The sequence below is a fragment of the Topomyia yanbarensis genome, chromosome 3, assembly GCF_030247195.1.
Source record: "Topomyia yanbarensis strain Yona2022 chromosome 3, ASM3024719v1, whole genome shotgun sequence".
NCBI lineage: Eukaryota > Metazoa > Arthropoda > Insecta > Diptera > Culicidae > Topomyia > Topomyia yanbarensis.
In genome coordinates, this window is record NC_080672.1 from 328,089,118 (window position 1) to 328,110,615 (window position 21,498).

At 36.0% G+C, this 21,498-nt stretch overlaps 1 protein-coding gene across 13 annotated transcripts; it reads left to right on the top strand.

Moving 5' to 3' along the window:
* Positions 1-8,656: 8,656 nt before the first annotated feature.
* Positions 8,657-20,873, top strand: LOC131690035 (vitellogenin-1-like). Of its 13 annotated transcripts, none has more exons than XM_058975483.1 (5): positions 8,741-8,782; positions 8,896-9,030; positions 19,558-19,803; positions 19,863-20,496; positions 20,561-20,873. In XM_058975483.1, the coding sequence occupies exons 3-5, from the start codon at positions 19,563-19,565 to the stop codon at positions 20,823-20,825; spliced, it is 1,140 nt and encodes a 379-aa protein (XP_058831466.1). In that variant the 5' UTR covers positions 8,741-8,782; positions 8,896-9,030; positions 19,558-19,562; the 3' UTR covers positions 20,826-20,873. The 13 variants fall into 13 exon arrangements, with proteins under 13 accessions (XP_058831474.1, XP_058831466.1, XP_058831472.1 ...); XM_058975489.1 differs by having other exon boundaries at positions 8,742-8,782; positions 8,896-9,010; XM_058975492.1 differs by having other exon boundaries at positions 8,754-8,785; positions 8,958-9,030.
* Positions 20,874-21,498: the final 625 nt, after the last annotated feature.

Below are 21,498 nucleotides of genomic sequence, written 5' to 3' on the forward strand. Positions count from 1 at the left end.
TTTATGATCCAGTTCATATTGTCACGTTACTCCGGGTAAAATAACTCATAGTAACCAAATAATAACAAATCGCGGTAAGGCAAAGAGATATTACGAATACCATCATAAAACAGCTGATATCATGAACATGAGTCACATTACTCCACGTGTTAAATTCTAATGTAAGCTCTAGAATAAAATAGCACGATAACGTGAACAGAAATTACGAAAATCGGTACTAAGATCCTGAAATCATGAACACAAATCACACTACTCTTGACAAAAATATCAAAAATCGTGGCTAAGATCCTGAAATCATGAACAGAAATCACTCTATTCGTGACTAAAATATGACGATAACGTGAATCGAAATTCCAAAAATCGTGACTGAGATCCTGAAATCATAAACATAAATCACACAACCCGTCAAAAAATTATCAAATATCGCGAAAAATCTCCTGAAATCATGAGCATCGTTTGACTGCCGGATGTGTATTCCCAGATTATGAACAAGAATCATAATAAAAACTAAACATGTTCAGGGAACAACAAAAATAACCCAACCAAGCATTCGAATGTAACGCCATGTATATAATCGGGGCGAACTAGTTTTTTGGAAACATAAATAGTTTCATGAATCACGGTTTTTGTAAATCGTTTAGTTCACGAAATTGTGATCATTTTTCACGAATTTATTAGTGGATTTTTTTTCGGTGTACTAAAGTGAATTATGTGAAAGGTTATTTAACGATGCACTGACGTATTAGTGAGAATGATTTCAATACCTCTCTGTAATGAAAGGAAGGAGCGTAATTTTTTTTTATCTCCAAGAGAATTACTCTCTGGACTCCCTAGAAATGGGTGGCATGTTTCTTCTCGCTCGGGTGCTGTCAGTTCAATCCAAGATGGCGTCGAAACAACAAGCACTCCGCGAGCGTGTTGTACGGTTTTACAAAAAGCATAGTATCGTGTAGAAAAGTTTACGGTAGACTACTTTCGAGACGAAAATGTGCCCGTGAGTACAGTTTACCGGATCATTTTGATTCACTTTAATACGTTGCAATTTGATTAACTGTACTCTTCAACGATATGAATTGATTGTATAAAATGCACAGATCTCTTCTATGCGAACAAAATTGGAGGCCATATACGTACAACAAATCGGTATAGTAGAACTATGTGATCTACGACGAATTTTGATCTCATCAGAAGCATTATACAATCATCTAGCTTATCATTTTGAGTTTATATCCCGATCAGAAAGACATAACAGAAAGCTATCAAATTTATATCTCATGTTGATATTTATTACTCACTGTGTTATCTTTGTGATATCCCAATCAGCAAGGCAAGCAAACATATATCAAGATTATATCTTCCGGTGATATCATTGGACTGCTAATATGATATTAAAGTACGCATATAACGATGATGTTATAATAAGTTATACATATGTTCTTTCACAATTATCTTTGAACGCTAACGGTAAACTGTAAAGCGGGCAAATGACCATATGGTTAAAGCTCCAATAAACAAATCAAACAATCAACTGTGAATGACTGTTACATTACACAAATAACCGTTCATTATTATAAGATTATGTACTTTCTGAGACACTCGTATGACACACAATTTCGAATATGGGGCTAATGATTTCAATGCCTTTATTCAATTTTTTTTGGAATCGTGAAGTTATCAACAAAATATTTTAAAGTTTATGATTTTCATACAAAGGTTATTTTGAAAAAGATGCAGGAAGTATCAAGCACTCCAGATGAAATAATAAAACGCGAATTGAAATAAAAAAGCATTTTAAAACTATTTGTTATGGTTTAGTCAAATGGTAATATGATTAATTTTCTTTTAATCGATTGTGCATATTACGAAAACGAATTTTCAGAGCTTAAAAACTTTCTGTATACTGATTTCTACAATATCGTTATGTATTTTGAGGATCTTCGAGGATCTTCAGTCCGATTTCTCCAAATTATGCGGGTTTTTCATGAACAATTAAAATTGACCAGTTTGTGCGTTCTCCGAACTACCAAAGCGTTTCATTTTTTTAAACTTCGCATAAAAATGTTTGAGTTATTTGATTGTTATATCTTTTCATTCCATGTAAGATAAGTTTGACATTTTACGGTTGAACTGACAATTGCTTTGAATGCGCAATGTTCTAATGTTTCTGCTGTATTCGATGGTTTTCGTTCGTCTTAAAAAAATCATCGAGCTAGCAAATTTTCGTAATAGTCAAGATACTTGATTCATTTTGTAGAAAGTTAAAACAAAATAAGGCGACCTGTTCAAATTGTTGAAATATTAATATTTGTTAGTATGCTGCATAAAGCTGGCCTAGAAATCTCTGATTATATACATATCCCAGCTAGTATTATCGTTCGCTGTTACAATTTAAATGAATTTTAAATAATGCTTGAAGTAGCTAAAAACTTTAATGTAAAATATTGAATAATTCCCCTTAAAATAAAATAAAATTTAGAATGGAAAATATATTTTAGAAAAACATGAAATATGCTAGAATTCGTCACACCGAAGAATCCTCAACAATTTCTCAAATTTTCTGATTATCTGTTATAATATCCGCAGTTGATAGATTGCATTTGTATTTCTGGGAATTATTAGGTTGCGATAATTGTACTGACTTCATCTTCCCCATATTAAAAGTGCTAATAACAAAACCTCTTGAAATTTCAAAAAGCAATCCTCAAAACTATGGTATTTGTTTATTTGAATCTATTCGGAATCATAAATAACATTTGCCGTATTCTCCGTTAAAAAATGTACGTAAATTATCCACTCAATGTTACCACATCGCGTCGACATTATTACTAGAAATCGTGTAAAACATGTTAACGTACAAGAGAAGCGCCGATGTGCACTATTCAGAATCTAAAAATAGCCACTTTCCTAATCTGCAAAGATACCATAAAGCTATTCAGTCTATCGTAATTTAGACAGCTGTAGTAGTGAGTAAAACTGCATGAAAACAAAGCGTATGACATAAGGAAAACAAACAGTCCTTAGGCTTTGGCAAAGTTCAATGTATGCGTTCTGGAAACAAGATGCATCTATAATCGTTTTGGTCTTGACGGATGCGAGGAATATTATGCTAAAATTAAACATCAGTCGAAAGCAACGTCTTTGGTTCATGCAGGAAACATCCACATAAAACTCAGAATACCCAGGTTCAAATCGCTATAATCCACAAATAACCATCAGCGTGTCATATATTTGTAATAACCAATCAGCCAGCAGGTATGCAATCATTTGACCAAACTATAAAAAGCTTTTGCTACATGAAGCTTTTTGCTGCCAAACGAAAACGCCTTAATGTATGCTGTATTTTTCTATTCTATTCTATTTTTAGATCTGCACGCTAAATTTGTTGATACTATATAATAGGTAATACAAGCCATATTGGCCGTGGGAGAACCTAACAAAATTTGTTATAATTCTGATAGAAGCCTATCACAGGTTGTCATATTTTTGATATAGACTAGAAGAATTTCTGTTATGTTTTCTGTTATTTTACCAACTAACGAGACCAGAGTTATTACACAACTTGTTATCATAACAAAGTAACACAGTCTGTAATAATTTTGCTATTTCTTTCTGATCGGGATATGATCAACTTTACAATCACACATGAAGGTTTATGCAGCTTAAGGTCCCAAATGTGGTAACAAGAAGTATTTAAAAAAAAATAATTTTATGAAAATAAAAAATCTGGATGAAATTTTCATAATTCTGTTATAAGACACAGTTATACGCCCACACTGGTAGATATGTTTTTCATGGGTGAGGTTGGAGTTACTGGAACATCAATTATTAAAATTACCTGCTACGATTTATCCAGTTTCGAACCTAAGATCGTCGTATTCATAGCATCGCCGCTATGTAGTCATCTATTTATACACTGTCAAGCAACGATTATATTTGGTCATTTTTATCGCTTTGTGATTACGATCTAAAATCTATAATCCAACCTAAATATGGCACTCCAATGATACCTTCTATACCTGTCAAATCATAACCTACATTCTGTACTCAAACCATTTTTTATTGCTGAAATTTTGAACTAGTCTGGCAGAGAATTTGCGAAGTGCTATAAGGAAGTGACTATTTACTTGAACGATTTTGCAGTTTAATCCAATTGCCAAATTAATTTCTATACAATGTTTCAAAATTGTCTTTATTATTCCGCATGTACGATTTTGTTTTAAGTTGTAGTGGACTAATAAATAACTTCAAGTCAACATTGTATTTCGATCACAGATTTGCATTTTATGAGAACTTTTTACAACAAAACATAATTTTTGCTTGCACTATCTGTAATTATGATTTAGTCTGTCATTATTTGTAATTTATTGTAAACTTTTATATACGATTGCTGGTTTGCTGGGGGCCGTCCGGTGAACATAATGCCGAAGAAGAAGGAAGCTGTTCGACGACAATGACGGACCGAGGTTGTGTGACATCGGCCGAAAATATCACTGCTCCCATACCTTGATTGCCGAACCCTCAAGATGGAGGACATCATCTGTCGGACGAAGACTCGGTCCCCCGAGTACACGGACGAGCAGATAGCGATCGTGAAATTACAGTGCCGGTAGATGACGAAGAACTACCGCGGGACATCGTTCGTGCAGGACGACAAAAGTTACTTTCCGCTCTCGAAGACCCACATTCCAAGAAATGACAGCTACTATTCCAGCGACAAGTCGGCCACACCCCCCGAAGTAAAATATAAGTTTAAGCATAAATTTAAAAAAAAAGTTATGCTGTACATCGCCATATCGGACAGAAGGATTTTAAATCCGTAGTTCAAGCCGAGTGGTCTAGCCATCAATCAACAATTGTACCAGGAGGAGCGTCTTGAGAAAATTCTTCTGCCGTTCATGCATCATGCGGATGGGAAGTACGTCTTCTGGCAGGACAAGGCGTCTTTCCATTACGCCAAGAAGACGCTTAAAAAATGATGAGCAGAAAAAGATACCGCACGTGCCGAAAGAAAGGAACCCGACCAACTTGCTCCAGTGCCGTCCCATTGAAAATTTTTCCGGCTTGGCGATTTGTTGAAGAATAAACATTATATTTTTAGTAAAAACACTCCATTCGTTGATTTTTATCTTTCTCAATAGAAAGGTATTGCAATTGCTCTGAAAACCGACTTTTTAACGGAGGCCCTGAGGGCTGAGTGACATATACCATTCGATTCAGTTCGTCGAGTTCGGCAAATGTCTGTGCGTGTGTATGTATGTATGTGTGTATGTGCGTCTGTGTGTGTATGTGACCAAAAATGTCACTCATTTTTCTCAGAGAGGGCTGAACCGATTTTGACAAACTTAGTCTCAAATGAAAGATACAACCTTCCCATAGGCCGCTATTGAATTTCTGATGGATCCGACTTCCGGTTCCTGAATTACATGGGGGTGAGCACGGTTATGCAGAAAATGTCGATTTTAATAAATTCTGCAATGAATGTATAAAGGTGACCACAACTGCTTTGATTTGTAGTATTAAGTCACTAACATCCATTCAAAGTCTTTTTCGCCACATTGGCCACCATCATCGGTTCTGGAAGCCCCGGCGGAAGTATCTAAATTCAGAATAACAGTCACATCGGTTTCTCGGAGATGGCTAGACCGATTCAACCAAACAAATGAAAGGTATTGTACCCCCGTAAATGGCTATTTAATTTCATCCCGATCCGACTTCCGGTTCCGGAGTTACAGGTTGTGGCGTGCGATCACTATGGCATTGCAAAAATAATTTTTTTTGAATTCTCAAAGGCCTCTCATATTGTGATAAATGTCAAAGTAAGCTCATATGCCAAATTTCACATCATTTGGACAATTGTAGACCCCCGCCCACTTCGCTTGAAATTTTTTGAAATTGGTGGTATGGGAAAATATGGAGGATAAATACATTAAATGCTATAACTTTTGAAGTAGCAATCATAAAATTACAATTTATACCTCTTTTGAAAGGAAATAATCTTAGCATTTGAATAGAGATATTTAACCCAACTTCTCGTATTTGGACAAAGGTCAAAAAGGCTCCGATCGATTTTTAAGATTTTTTCATATTAGAAAAACTACAAAATATGGATGATTTACATCACGGAGCAGAAAAATCGTTAAAAATATGGGATTTTGGGGCCAAAATGTCCCAGTACCCCACTTTCCCGTATTTTCCTAGAAACAATATCTCCATTCAAATACTAAGATTATTTCCTTTCAAAAGAGGTATAAATTGCATTTTTCTGATTGCTACTTCAAAAGTTATAGCATTTAATGTATTTTTTCTCTATATTTTCCCATACTACCAATTTCAAAAAATTTCAAACGAAGTGGGCGGGGGTCTAAAATTGTCCAAATGATGTGGAATTTGGCATCTGAGCTTACTTTGACATTTGTCACAATATGAGAGGGGGGGCCTTTGAGAATTCAAAAAAAATCACATCACATCACATAGCAAATTGAGATTCAAACCGATACTCCGATGAAAGCAAAAAAGGTAAAAATTTCGCTAAAATGTCTCTCAAACAACCTAAATTTGCAGTTCTAGGTCACCGACGGCCAAACAAACTTCCGTTGACTACATTGACCATTCCGGAAGTGCCCGGAAAAAGCGGCCATCTTTCAAAATTGACGAACTCACATCAGTTTTCCGGAAATGGTTGGGTCGATTTTCACAAACTTAGTCCCAAATGATAGCTATATTATCCCCACAGATGTCTATAAAATTTCGCACGGATCGCTGGTACCGGAAATATAGACTGAACCGTCCGATCACATATGAAATTTTAATGAAAATATAAGCCGGAATTCAAAATTTTTTTCAAAGAGGGGACCCCATGAAATTTCAGAATCGAATTCGTATTTTTGATGCCAAACATATTTAAAATGCATGAAACGTCGAGATTTTATGTTATCGTGAAAATTTTTTTTTATGAAAATCGACTTTTTGGGACTTTGCCGATTTCGCACCTTTTTCAGATCAATATTACCGTGGCTGTTTTTTCTTTTGCAAAATTCTAGAACTCGAATAATGATTTCTTTTCTTGTATATTTGTCATGTCATGTATAATAATAAAATATAATATATGCATTTGAAAGGTTTTAATGAATATAAACAATGCAAACATTCTTGTGTTCATGATTGAGAAAGGCACAATTGCACCGCTAGGTGGATTAAAGCAGGTTTTTTTTTGTTTTTTAACTACATGACTGACAATGACAATAAAATTCTCTTTTTTATTGAACACCTGTTATGTAATGAAAATATTCAATAGCCGTAAGTAAAAGAAAAGACGAGCTTATGCTAGATTCATCCTATGACCTCGAAAAAAGGTACAGATGTTTGAGTATTTTTTATTCCAATGTACGTGTACCGTTATATCGGGATTTTATTCATAAATTCTGAAATATGTGTTTTTAATGCAACCATGCCGAAGCTAGTAAAATTGCACCATTCGAATTAACAGTCTAAGTGTATTCTACTTCACTTCGGTTCTGACTGGGACATTACCAGCCCATCTTTTTTGAACACTAACAGTCGAAGTAAGCGTAATACATGGAAGGACTGAAGTAACTACAAGAAAATATCAAAATTTGACAGGAATTTGAAAAATCAAAGTGAAGCGATGAAATGCGATCGCACAAAATTGGGAAGATTGAAATTGATTATTTCGAAGTTGCTTGCAATTAATCGTCACAATATGCTTCGCAACGATGGAAACACTCGTAGAACAGGCTTTGGCCTATCTTACCTTACTAGGCTTTTGTACTCCGTCTTACACTATCAATATTAACGAACTATCGTTTCGCTAATTTTGATTACCCTATAAAGAACACTTGAATATCCGCTAATTTGTTTAAACAATAACTTTGAACACCCCTCCCGTGCCTGGGCATATATGAATAGAGTATCATTTATACGATCCGTCAGCCCTCTGTTACCGGTAGCACAGCAAGTCAACGGAACGTTAAAATTAGTTGCATGAAGTTTAATGGAGACGCTCACACACAACACCAACAGCGCGGAAAGATTTGACGTCGGGACGTGTGAATGCGAACTGCATTCAACTCTTTCCGATCGAACGGTAACGTGACGTTGACGTTCTGATTCGTTGGCGGAAGCTGATGCATCGTACTTAACCCATTACTGCTTTATTTTTCATGAGTAGCACAACTTGTGTTTTTCGGTGGGAACCGTTTCGTGTATAATTCAAGTTGTGTTCCGATCTTGATGAAATTTTGAGGGAAATATGCCCTTATGGAATATATAAAATTTATTCCTGCTGACAAAAACTTGTAACCGTTTTATGGATCAACATACATAAACATAAACACTGGTTTAACTACTCTAAACTGATGTAGATGTATTCAGCAAGAGTATACTCACAATATTAACTCATTGACAATGTCTGTTTTGCGTTATTACTTGAGTAATAGGAGTTATTCTAAATACCAACAATATATAGTATGTTGGGCATCAATGGGTTAAGTAATGCTCCCAGGTATCGCTAGCGCCAGCAACCGTTTAGAACTCTCTGGCATCTATTTATTTTTCCCGCGACGTATACAGCATCAGATAACGACATCGACGACGCGACGTCAGGAGTTGCATTCTATTCGAAGCGAGAATCAACCAAACTAAATCGAATGCACGGCAGGTACGAGTTTTAATTGTTGTAGAATAATGGGATAAGAAGTATATAAAATTTCATATTTTCCCAGGCGATAGATTAGTTCGATCTGAAGATTCAAATAGTCGACAGGTAGTGAGTGAGCCTAGTGCTACGCTAATGTGGTTTTCGTTTGAAGCGAAACTGAGTCAGTTCCTAACCCCAACTGCTGTCAAAATGTATGAACTGACAGCAGTTGGGGTTAGAACCTGACTCAGTTTCAGGTTCAAGCGAAATCGCCATAAGATTAACGTTTCCGAGAGTAAAGTGGCGGGAAATTAAAAGAAAGCTGCAAGTGGTGTACAGCTCATGTTGTAACGGGTACGACTTACGGATAATAGGTGTGCATGTCTGTCATTTTAAAATATTTCTTGCTCATATAGTGTAATGTGCAAACGTTCTCTTTGAATTTAGGTGATACTTAAAAAGGTGTATGTTCTAAATGTGAATCGGAATTTGTGAGTGCCGAAGTTGCCATTTAAACCTAATCATCATCGAGAAAAGCAATTAATAACATCTATACTCTATAGTCGTTCCTGTGTTGTTCCTAAAAATATTTGAATTGTGCGTTGAGTGCTCCATAAAATTACCGAAATATTTGAACTGAACTGAAAAAATTTCAATTCAGATTATGGAAGTGGTCATTGTTTCGGGTTAAAATTTAAAGCCATTTTACAGTTAGGAGATGCGGCTGGACCCACCAAAGCATAGCTTGAGTTATCTAAATGCCCACCGTGCTGATGAATCAAATAGTTAATATTCAACAGCTAGACAACTATTAAGTCTCAAAAAGACAAAGGGTCTTGGAAGTCCGACGGATTACAATTTTCTAGTTAAATGAAGCTTGTAAATAGACGTAATAACGGTCGCTAATATCAGGTTTTTCAATACTTTAAACGATAATAGGGATTTCGATTTCATCACCCGTCTGAGGCGGTACTTTTCAACGTCCAGATTATAGGACTTTCTATTATAAAGAATAAACCTAAATTTCTCTTGTGTGGTCATAGAAGGGTTGATCAAGGTTTTGAAATAAATGGATGAAAGATTTACATCCAGTTCATCCAAACTATCCCAAAAAAAAACAAAGTTCTTTTTAATAGTATATTAATTCAAGAAGCCGTTTTTGGTTGATAGTTCCGTATATTCGACCTTTGAGCGGGCAACCGTCGGTGTAGCAAATTTTGCATCAAAAGCTAGAAACCAATTTCTACTAAGGATGAAAACGGAATTAGAAGAATTCACTGTATCGATTTTGTTGGCTATTTTCGGCAAATTTGAGACTAAGAGAAACGAAAGCAATGAAAAGACGGATAGGTATTCTAGAGCGAATCAGTTATAAACTTAGAACGGAAACTAGAACTAGGCAGGCTCATATGGGCATGATCGAAAGGAAATGTGAAGAATTCTTTGTCTTCTGCAGAGTAGGAGTTGGGCGTTGCACCCAAGTCTACCGCATGGTCTATGGTAGAACATAACTCATCATCATGTTTTACCGCCGACGCCGGAAATTTTCCGTTCTAAGTTTATAACTGATTCGCTCTAGAATACCTATTCGTCTTTCAATTTCATTGCTTTCGTTTCTCTTAGTCTCAAATTTGCCGAAAAAAGCCAACAAAATCGATACAGTAGAACCTTGCGGCAATTAAAACATAGTAACATAACAATTAGAAGAATTCGAAGGTCCACTGTATTTGAGACGAAGATCACTAGGAGCAACAATATATTAGCAGCAAGTTCCATACTTATTATTACCATTTGTGTCTGGTTAGTTGGACGATCTATTGGCTACTGGTACAAGACAGTGCTTTTTCCTTATTGAATCAGCCAACACCAATAATGTGTTGGCACGAGCGAATAACGGGGAGCGAAATATGCAATGAATATTCGAGTGGTATTCATTCAAATCTTTACACAAGTATTTTATAGTTATTTTGTTGAGCAGCCTGTTTTCTGAAAATATTTAGGTTAATATTGGGTAAAATTTGCAGAGCGAATCACGATATACTTTGCGAGATATTTCAATGATAACCCGAGTAGAGTCTGATATCAGATTGAGAACTAAACTTGATGTTGTGATGAAGTAGGTAATGACTGGTAGGTTGTTATCGTTTTGGTTGTTTTAACGGTTAAAAGATCAAAATCTAAAGCAGAAAAATTGCCCTATGACATCAAATAGAAAACTATTTATGCTATCAGTGAAAGCAAATTGAAAACTTATTGAGATGTTACAATATTTCAATAACAACAAAATAAGTAATCAATTGAATGTTTGCCAAAAAAATAGAAAAATTAAAAAAACGCAAAGCATGTAAGCACATCAAAATGAGATCAAAATATGATGTCATCTCTAAAAAAGTTTAAACCGATATCAAAATAAGATTTCAATTTGATGGCTGATATCAAAATATGATGTCTACTTGCTGTAATTTTGATGTTTAACTTTGCTCGGGACCACAAAAAAGTTTCTCTCAAGCAGCTGGTAATGAAATGTCAGAGAAATTAATAAAATTCGTCGTTAATAGAAATTCGTTATGCTGTCCCATCGTTTGATTCATGAAGTACCTCAGGATTTGAAAGTTAATGATTTCAGAGCACGATACGTTGCTGTAAATTTGTAGAGTCAGTCACTAAATGGGACCTTGAACTGAGAGCAGAAATATACAAAAGGAGCATGGCCACTAACATTCTATTGAGTTGTAAATTGATTTAAATATTTACAAAGCTTCCGGCCCATGTCCATGTGGATAGTTTACGAAATTCTTTGTAGTAGTTATTAAAGTAACAGAAGCGGTATTACAATCCTTGGAGGAACTTGATTTTCTATTTCGGCAGACTTAATATACAATTGCAGGGCTAGGCCTACAATCCCACTGTTCACTAAGAATCTATCCTGGATGAGTTTCGACGAGTGGCTTATGAGCTCAACAGGTTACCGTCTGGATCATCAGACTACACACTTAAAAATATTGTAGTATTTGGTAATGGTTTATCGAACTTTCAACAGCTGAACGTTCGATACTTAGTATGAATTATAAAAATATGTTGAAAGTTGTTAGGAAAACTATTTTGTTGATACCATCTCTATGGCATAAGTGTTTGAAACAACAAACATGTTGATAGTTCATGGTGAAGAAACGCGAATAACTTATAAAAAGCCACTATTTAACGACATAATTGTTGTTGTTGAAACAAAATTCCAAATATCTCGAAAACTATCACATTTTGGAAGATTTTAGCTAAAAGCGTTTTATTGGAAAGGACATTCAGAATCATATTGTCTAATAAAATTATAATTTTGTCATCTAATTTATATGTAATTTAAAAACGTTTTTTATTCAGTGTACATTTTTTTAATCCAGCAGTTTTCATCACCTGTAACTCTTTCTCATATAGTTTTGATCTTTTTTGAAATTGCAAAAATATCTAAAAATTGATCTTGAGTCAAAATGATCTCACTGACTGTAGAAACTGTTTAGTCTTCAATGCCGCTGAAACGTGCAAAGTTTCTTCAAAATCGAAGATTTCATCATTTTTGGACGGACCTTCGTGGATGTCCTCTTTTGTAAATCATGCTTATCATGCATGATGCCTAACGTATTCATGCCCAACGTCGAGCATCCTTAAATTTTTGGTTGGTGTAGTGTCACTAGGATTGCAACACTAACCCTGTAATATCCTGTACACTAAGAATTCTATACATGAAGTCTGCCGTAAAAGAAGGACAAGTTTTGCTACGGAATGTAGTACCAATACTTTGCTTTGTTTTGGCGCTGGCTGTTAGTTTTGGGGTACTGGACGCAGTCCTTTCAGTATAACCTTCCAGCAGTCGCGTCAATTCATTGAGTGCACAACGTTCAATAAACTCTAGCACAATCGTCTAGAGTACCAGTAAAAATATAAGCTTAAAAAATTTTCTTTTCATTTCATTTTACATCTAAAACCTTTTGCACAGTGAGTGCGGTTGGACCCCGTCTTGATGTTATTTATAAAATAAGTCAAGATACGATACCTGTCAAGAAAAGCTCGCAAAGAAAATGAGATCAATATACAGTTATCCAGCCGCGTTAAGTACATATGCACTGTGCTATAGAAATACATACCAAAGCAGCGTTATTTTCGTTCTTAGGCAGAAGAGATTGTATCAATCGCAATTCGCCCGTGAATGATTATCATGAGTTTATTCTTCGGTGTATCTATGCGACCGTTGAGAACTTCAGAGGCGTAAAATTTCACCCTCCACTAGCGAAGTTAAGCAGCACTTGCTAATGGTTGAAATGTGTACCGGCGAATATAATGTTCATACATTTCAGTTGCAACATACACGAAATGTTGTACTGATAGGATTTGATGGTTACCCACGACACATATTTTATGCTACAACATGAAGTATGATCTGTTTCCGGGAACATTTGATGCTACCATTAAAAACCTATTTTAATCCATTTTAATGTTGATCAGAGATTTGTACCTTGCCATGATTTGATTTTTCATCATTTCCCTGATGGGAAGGATTGGGGAAGTGATTAGGTTAGGGGCAAGGAAAATAACGACAGAACAATTTAAACAGAGCATTCTGCACCCCCGGAAGAATGCTGAATAATCTGCCGGTGCTACAATAGCAGGAATATTGAGATAACAGAACGACAACATTCCGAAGAGATATTGTCACTCAAATATGGCTTAAACTATAACTCTTTACCACACTGGGTTAGGAACAATAGCATATCCTATATAGTTTTACAACTCTTTCTTACATAGGTTCATCTATGTATAGAGAACCAAAATCCGGATACGTAATTGCATTACTGCAGGGCAGTTACATATCAAATGACATGAACTTCCGTAATCGGCGTAACAAAAATCACACGAATAATACCCAGCACGTTGAATAGTAGCCATGTGATATTTAATTGAGTATGCAATGTCCAGTCAGTGATCTGACTAGAATACTGAAATTGTGCTTGGAAAAATGCAGCAAACTCTTTGACGTTTTCGGAATCCCATCCGGCAGAAAAGTCTTTGTTTGAACGCAAGTTTGCAAGCTACGCCAATGGTTGGCATGTTCGGGTGCAGCCCATGAGTGAATCTTGTGCTTTATCCAACTTATCGAAAGTGGTTAAACTGGTTCTGGACCAACGAAGTCAGTCGCAGTGCCCCCTCTAGTCAATTCATCGGCCCATTCATTTTCAGTAATACCAAAATGACCGGGTACCCATAGAAGCTAGACAGCATTTGAAATGCTATGTTCTTCGACTTGAGTTTGACATGCGATTAGGGGAATTGTGGGAAAAACCGACACTGTGGGTAAAACCGACACCCCACAACTTTTCCTAGAAATCAAACTTTTATTCATTTCATAATGATACAATATTATTAGTACGTTTATTTAGAGCATTTGAAGAAAAATTGGATTTACGTTAGTGCGCCGAATGTCATAAAAATTAACAAAACATTCGACAGCAGCGTTCATACTCGTCTGGATGTAAAATTTCGTTGGTAGATTTTAAGGTTTTAACCGAACGAAAGCTTTTCAAATCACCCCATTTTTCAGTACCTATTATTATCGGCCTGTCCTATGATCAACTAGGTGCATTGAAGACGAGTTTGAAAAATTCAATATTTTTAATTGCTTTTATAAAAAAATATGCGCTGTTGGGGTAAAACCGACACCCTATGGTTAGGGTAAAACCGACACCCTGTTAAGATGGTTGTGTATAGTTGCGATTCATTTCAAAATACTGGGGATCTTTGTGACACTTCAGTTAGCCTATTAGAACACTATAGTATTAGCAGAAATACACAGAAATACTTTTATTGTGTTTATTTCTTGTAAATCTCTTTAAAAATCAAAATTGGAATTTTTGCTTATCTGATTCTAACGAAGCTTTTGCTATTTCTGCAAAAAGGTCATCAAACCGAATTTCTAGTGTTCTCTTGGTTTGTCATAGACGAATTTTATCACAATGAGACAATGATATTATGTATACTCCAATAGATCGTTGATGATCAGAGTCCGAAAAATCAAATCTGAAAAAGAAGAAGTGTGTGTGTGTCACTTATAAGTGAATGAATCCAATTAGCAGAACGTAGAACGCTTGAAAATCTTCTCTTATGAAATAAAATGACACTGGAGGTTGCAATGATGTGCGCAAGGATTATTTGGAAATACTCATATCAATAAATAATCCTATAGCATAAAATACTCTTATTTATAGTACTACGCTTTCGAACTTTCTTCCCCTCACTACATGATGAAGCAATAAAAAGCACATATTTGCATCATACATACTCACACTTTATTAATCACGCATGTATCTCATTTTTAATAAAGATAAAGATTTTAATAAAGTGGAGAGAAAATAAATTAAAGGGGGTGTCGATCTTACCCCTATGGGGTGTCGGTTTTACCCGCAGTGCTTACAAAAAGTCACTTTGCTTTCCAAGTTTTACAACCAATATTTTTTAATGAAATTAATTTTTTGAAGCGCTGAAAAAATTAAGTCTTGTTAAGAATTTTCTGAAGAAGAATTGTGCATTAAAATTATAATTTTATTGGTTTTGTGGCAACTTAGAAAAAGTGTTAAGCTTAAGGTGTCGGTTTTAACCATAATTCCCCTACTGATTTCGATCTCGAATCTGTCAAACAAAGTGCTTTCGGGGCAGCCTGACTGTCAGAGCAAAAATAGATTCTTTAACCGTAAATTCCCTGTTGAAGAATCGGCACTTCGACATACAGAATCGCACAGATTTCTACTTGGAATACGGTACAGTATCTACCAAGCGAATGAGACTGGTTTAATTTAATTTCACGACAATAGACTCCAGCACCGGCTTAGCTTTCACGTTTTTCATATTTGGAACATTGTGCAGTACTCCGCATTGACTAATTTGACGTCTAGGACACCAAAACAGTTGCAATGTGTATAGACGCGATGTTTACGATTCGCCATCTGATTTCATTTGGCAAAAAAATTCACCCAATTTAACCTCAATCTCGCACTAACACAACAGCACATGGATTAGTCAATTGGCCCACATTCCTCTGATGTATGAAGCAATTCCCACATTACCACATTACACAACTCGGAATGATTTTGTGATCCATACGTTAAGAAAATAGAAGGAAGCCGTGTGGTGTTCGGCGGGCTAAATTTTTTTTTGCAATGGTTCAGCCAGGAATAGAACCACTGGGAATCTGTTCCCATGTCGTAAGAGGCGACTAACAACATACTAGACTTAACCTGGACGGACCTTAAGTTTTTGCATCATTACCTTTAACCGTTCTATATTGAGTAAATCCCGATTGTATAGCAATGTTACAGGTTTCTTCTGGCGGTTGTACAATAGTCGTGAAGGATAGAGTCTAATTCTACACTAAGTCACAGCATGTACTAATACACCGGCTCTTCCACGCCAAGGTATAACTTTCAAAGCTTTGGTTTAAAGACCGTATTTAAAAAAAACAAACTTTCAAGTAGAAATTTTTTTTGAATTGGCCTAAGGTGAAGCTGTCGATTTACACAAAAAGTTTTTTGTGCGGCAAACTATCTGTAGATGTTTCAAAATAAGCCAGTTTTTCAATTAAATCTGGAACCGTCTACCGACAAATCTACATTGACGAATACCTCCAAAAGTGACTTCTTGAGGTCTCATAAAGGTCTGACACTAGCTTTGTACTAGTTTTGCTTTCCTAAACAGTGGTAAGCATTTGAACACTACAGAACTTCACTCTGTCAGAAAACGTAGTATCATTGGAAGCTAAAGCTTCGTAAAATCATCTTGGTCCTTTCTTCAAAATCATCCAGTGCAGTACGCGAGTTTGACCCGCTCATGTGGTAGTCGGTCTTTGCCAGTATTGCTTTTCTTCCATTCATTCTTCTTTTGGACCGGCGATTTATCAAAAGCCCGTTGTGTTTATTATATTTATTACGCATGTTGTTTGTAATTTGGCATTGAACCCAATTATGGAAACGTGGCTGATAGGGAGAGTGGAGACGCCAACTTATCATTAACGTTTCGCAGTGAATTTTCACATTCATTTGGGATATCTTTTATACTTTTTGTACGCTTGCCTTGTACTGCACACTTTGGAAACAATCATTGAAGTGTTAATAAGAAGCAATATATTGGCCGGCTGTTCGAAGTTCGAATTGCTCGTTTCGAATTATCGAAAAATGATTGCGAGCGACTTTTGTACATATTGCTAAGATCATATTGTCTATAGACACATTCTTTCGTGACATTACAACGATTTGACGATTCTTCATTCATTTATCAAACGAACGCCTACATCAAAACTTATTACAGATTCGGAAAGTAGACACAATTTCACTAAAGATTCAATAAACATAAACTGAATATACTGGAAGAGGATTGTTTTATAGCTGATAATGTAACGTGACGTTACACCGCGTCACAAATTAGAACTTTCAACGTATTTCCATAAAAGTCAAAATATCTGCTCTATAAGATTTTTAACAAGAACAAATCTTCTATGATGTATTTCTAAATAGCAGACGCATAACTAGGTGTCACTAAATATATTTTTATTGTTTTTTTCTTATTAATCACCTTTTAACTTTCGTGACATTACAACGCTCCTTTCTCAGAAAAGCGATATCTCGTTGCGTTGTAACGTCACGACAATCTAACTTCAATAACTCTGTAAGTTACGCTGGTGCTATTGTTTTGAGTAAAATTTTAAATATTTATCCCATTTAGCCATTTTAATAAAAATTTACTCGAATAACAATATGGGGTTGTCGAAAAATAACGCTACAGTTTATTTTTTTTAATTGTAGCAGAAATAATTGATCAAACCAATTTTTTTTCATATCTGTTGTGGATAAATTTGAGTCATTTGACAAATATATTTATTTGACACGGCTCAATGTGGTAGTTTAACGGAGCCAGAGTAGCAGTTTTCATCACATATTTCACAAACAAAAATAAATTGGCAGTATTGCTTTGTTTAATTTGGTAAGGAATCAAGTTCCCCATACGACTTTATAGTATGATATTTGTATTGTTGGGCTTAAGCAGGTGGATTTATATGACAAAGCGAGCACAATTTAAGCGCCAGACAATCGCTAATGCTAAGTATACTAAAATATTGTATAAATTATAGTTGCAAAGATTCAGAGAAAAAGAACACGTCACATCGCCGTGATGTTGCGAAAGAATGTGGATGTAATCGTTCATTTCCCTACCTACTAACACCAATCCTATCCTGCGACACTTATGGATGATGCAGAGAATTCCTCGGTCATAATAGTCACAAGTGTTGAACTAACATTCCTTTCCATCTCAAAATTGATCTGCATGGGCGTGACCATTTACGTTATTGATCATACTATAATCTTTAGCGTGCACGTTGAGAATGATGTACTACTCCCAAGTATCATACAATTGGCTCAATATGCAATTTCAACAGGCTTTGATCAATCACGAGAAACTCACGGGCAGTCAACTAAGCTAAGCTAAGCTAAGCATACATTGAGAAAAAAGAAGGGTTCGAGAAAATTTCAAATAAAATTTTCACTTTTTGTGTTATATGTGTCAATAGCAGGCATTGCATTTATCGCTCATATGAGTAAATGCGCCCGGATAGTTTGCTACTGCGACAATAAAAACTCACATTTTCACACGAAAAGTTAACTCACACAACTTCTCCGGATAAATACAACGTGTTATTTTTCCGGATAAATAAAACAGCCGGAGAATGAGTGAATGAGTTTATCACGGTATCCTCTTTGCGTTCGCTGCTTTTCTGTCGTTATTCCAAAACACGAAAAAACAAGTCTGTCATACTTCTTTGCGCATTTCTTTGTATTTTTGAGTGAGTGAGAGAGAATTACAATACCTGGTCAATAGTATCCCAGTTTCAGTAAGGATTTTCCCACAAGTTGACAGAATTTCTAGAAAGGTTGTACTGGTTGAGCACATAGACCCTAATCAAAATGCACCAAATTCGTGCTTGAACATCTTGGATTTTTCGGCTTTCGTGCTTTCGACCCCAGTTTCTAGAGAGGCCAAAAATAGTATTCAACGCGAGTCCAGACTTACGCTAAAAAGTCTCTTCATATCTTTCCCAAGATTTGCTTTTTTCAAAAATGCGTGAACGACTGGCATACTAAAAATTTGAACAAGTATATAATCGGAGATTACAAATCAGCCTAAAAGTTATGTACCTGATCTTTTTTTTTTTCCAAAAATAGATTTAAGTAGCGATATTTTTTTTCTGAAAATAAATGAATTTTAGTTTAGTCATACCTAAAACAAGCTGAGATCAATTTTCTCTTACGCTGTGTCATCATTCCGATCACAAAGCAATGTTCTCTGAGTGAGAACTTTCGACCTGGCCGCGTGCCTGCTAGATTACACGCAGCGTCAATTCATCTCGAACATGAATCATCTCCAATTGCATTTGTAACTAGCGTAAACACCGTAGACGCACGTCATCCCGATCAAGAGAACATAACAAGATTACAACACAATTAAAAGAACGCTCCATTTTAAAAACAACGCATGTTATGTTATGTTCAAATATTGAAATTAGCCTGAGAAAAGTTTTACATTATGTCTGAATTAACCATAATCATTTATAATAATTAAATAGTTACAAATTGACAAAACTCAAGATGAAATAGAAATTAGATGTTTTTATTATGTTATGTTCCAAAATAATCTCAGTTGCTACAATTTTATTATGTCCTTTCGATCGGGATAATCTATACTTTTATTGTCTGGAACATGCTAGCCAATAATTTTCCACGACAACAGAATAGCTATCACAATAGCATTTTAATGTGCTGGCAGCATGTCTTGTAATCGGTAGTTACATCTAACTTGATTCCTCATTCCAGAAGCGATGGCTAAATTAGCACCTGCTTTGCTTCTCCTGCTATCGTGCGTCTGCTATCTGTCGGCGTTCGATTTGAGCGGTTTGGCCAGCAAAGCTGGCGACGCAGCAAAGGTAGCAGCTAAAACTACCAAGAGCCTGGTGGATGCAGCACCGCAGATCTTTTCACCGGAACAGCTGCTTGAGTTTGGCAAACAGTCCATCGCCGGTGTTCCGTTGGAGGCGCTGACCAGTGTAATCAATAAAATTTGTAAGTCTTTTTCGCACCAGAGATAGTTCGTTTTTTAATATGTAGTATATTTCTTGCAGGCTCCATTGCAGTAACGGCAAATGCGACTGAATCGGAAAATTCAGTTAACATCACGGAAATGAACTACATCTTGATGACTGGAAGTGAGAACGTTACTATTCCTCTGCTTGAATCTGATGATCTGTGGAGCCATTCGCTGTTCAATGATTCCTATGATACTGTTATTTTAGTAACCGGTTGGACGTCGAACATCAACGGTTCCAATCGGGCGATCGATACCATCTTCAATGCTTATCAAGCACGCGGAGGTTACAATTTTGTTGTTATCGACACCTCTGACTATGTGGATACTTTGTACACGTGGTCGGCTTTCAATACCAATGATCTGGGTGTAGGGTTATCCGAAGGTTTACAAGAATTAATCAACTACGTGCAGTTAGGTTCAATACATTTGATCGGTCACAGTTTGGGAGCACATATCGTAGGAACCGCTGGGCGAGATTTCCAGTACAAAACGAACCGGTCAATCCCACGAATAACAGGACTTGATCCAGCGAATCCTTGTTTTAACGAAGGAGAATCGTTAAGTGGTATCTCCCGTGGTGATGCTGATTTCGTTGATATTATCCACAGTAACGCCAAAGTGCTCGGCAAGCGTGACCCGCTTGGGGATGTGGATTTCTATCCTAATGGGTAATTTTGTATTTGATTATTGATATCAGCCGACTACTATTGTATTTATTTTATATATTTCCAGAGTTGTATCTGTCCAACCAGGATGTTTGAATCCTGCTTGCTCCCACGCACGTGCATGGGAACTATACGCGGAAACCGTTTATCCCGGAAACGAGAACAATCTTCTGGCCACCAAGTGCAATTCAATTCTATCACTAGACACTGGCGCTTGCCCTGGAAAGCCTATTCCGCTAGGCTTTGCATGTCCGAGGACAGCTAAGGGAAACTATTTTCTCAAAACAAACGAAAAAGTGCCTTTCGGTAAAAGTTTAGAAAATAAAGAATAGTTGCTTAGCAATATGTTACATAAAAATTTGGTTGATTCTATAATACGATATGAATTTGTTTACGATATATCACGAGACTTCCATTCCAGCGAATTTGGTCAGATTTTTTTTTGAGTTCACGTGGGGCATTGTTGAATAAAAAAAGAAAAAAACGAATTTGGCATAATTTTTATTGCTTCAGCCTATTTGTCTTTCATTTTACTGGAGAGTAAACTAATTTCTTGAAAGGAGACTTATAAAAACTTACAAGAAATCGGTTGGAAATAATAGCAAACACAACGGTAAACTATTTTTTAATGATTGCTCTGCTGGTTATTATTCAGTTTTATTTCGTACGCCTACGTGCTATTAGACTGTAAAGAATTCATTAATAATTGATTTGGGTTTTGACAGATTAAAGTCACATTAGTAACGAATTGATTAAGCACCATGCAAAAACGAAAATGCCATTATTTTCATTAAAAATTAAACACCCTTATTTTGATTGAAAATACGTAAAAAAGTCAAAATAGATAAATCAATGTATTCGTAAAAACATGTTTAAAGTTGCACCATCGAACGGTATAACCATTCTTGGATCACCAGTCAGGTGATAGGCTCTCGAACATAACATTTCCTTTCACGCGCCTTTCACCCCACCGAGAAGAATGCAAGGACGCTTAGCAACGTTGCC

What these genes read in the sequence shown, in the direction of transcription:
- LOC131690035 (XM_058975491.1), top strand. Translation starts at nt 19,563, where the DNA reads ATGGCTAAATTAGCACCTGCTTTGCTTCTCCTGCTATCGTGCGTCTGC. An exon ending in CAGTGTAATCAATAAAATTT is followed by an intron (nt 19,804 to 19,862) that starts GTAAGTCTTTTT and finishes TATTTCTTGCAG; the next exon opens with GCTCCATTGCAGTAACGGCA. An exon ending in GTGGATTTCTATCCTAATGG is followed by an intron (nt 20,497 to 20,560) that starts GTAATTTTGTAT and finishes ATATATTTCCAG; the next exon opens with AGTTGTATCTGTCCAACCAG.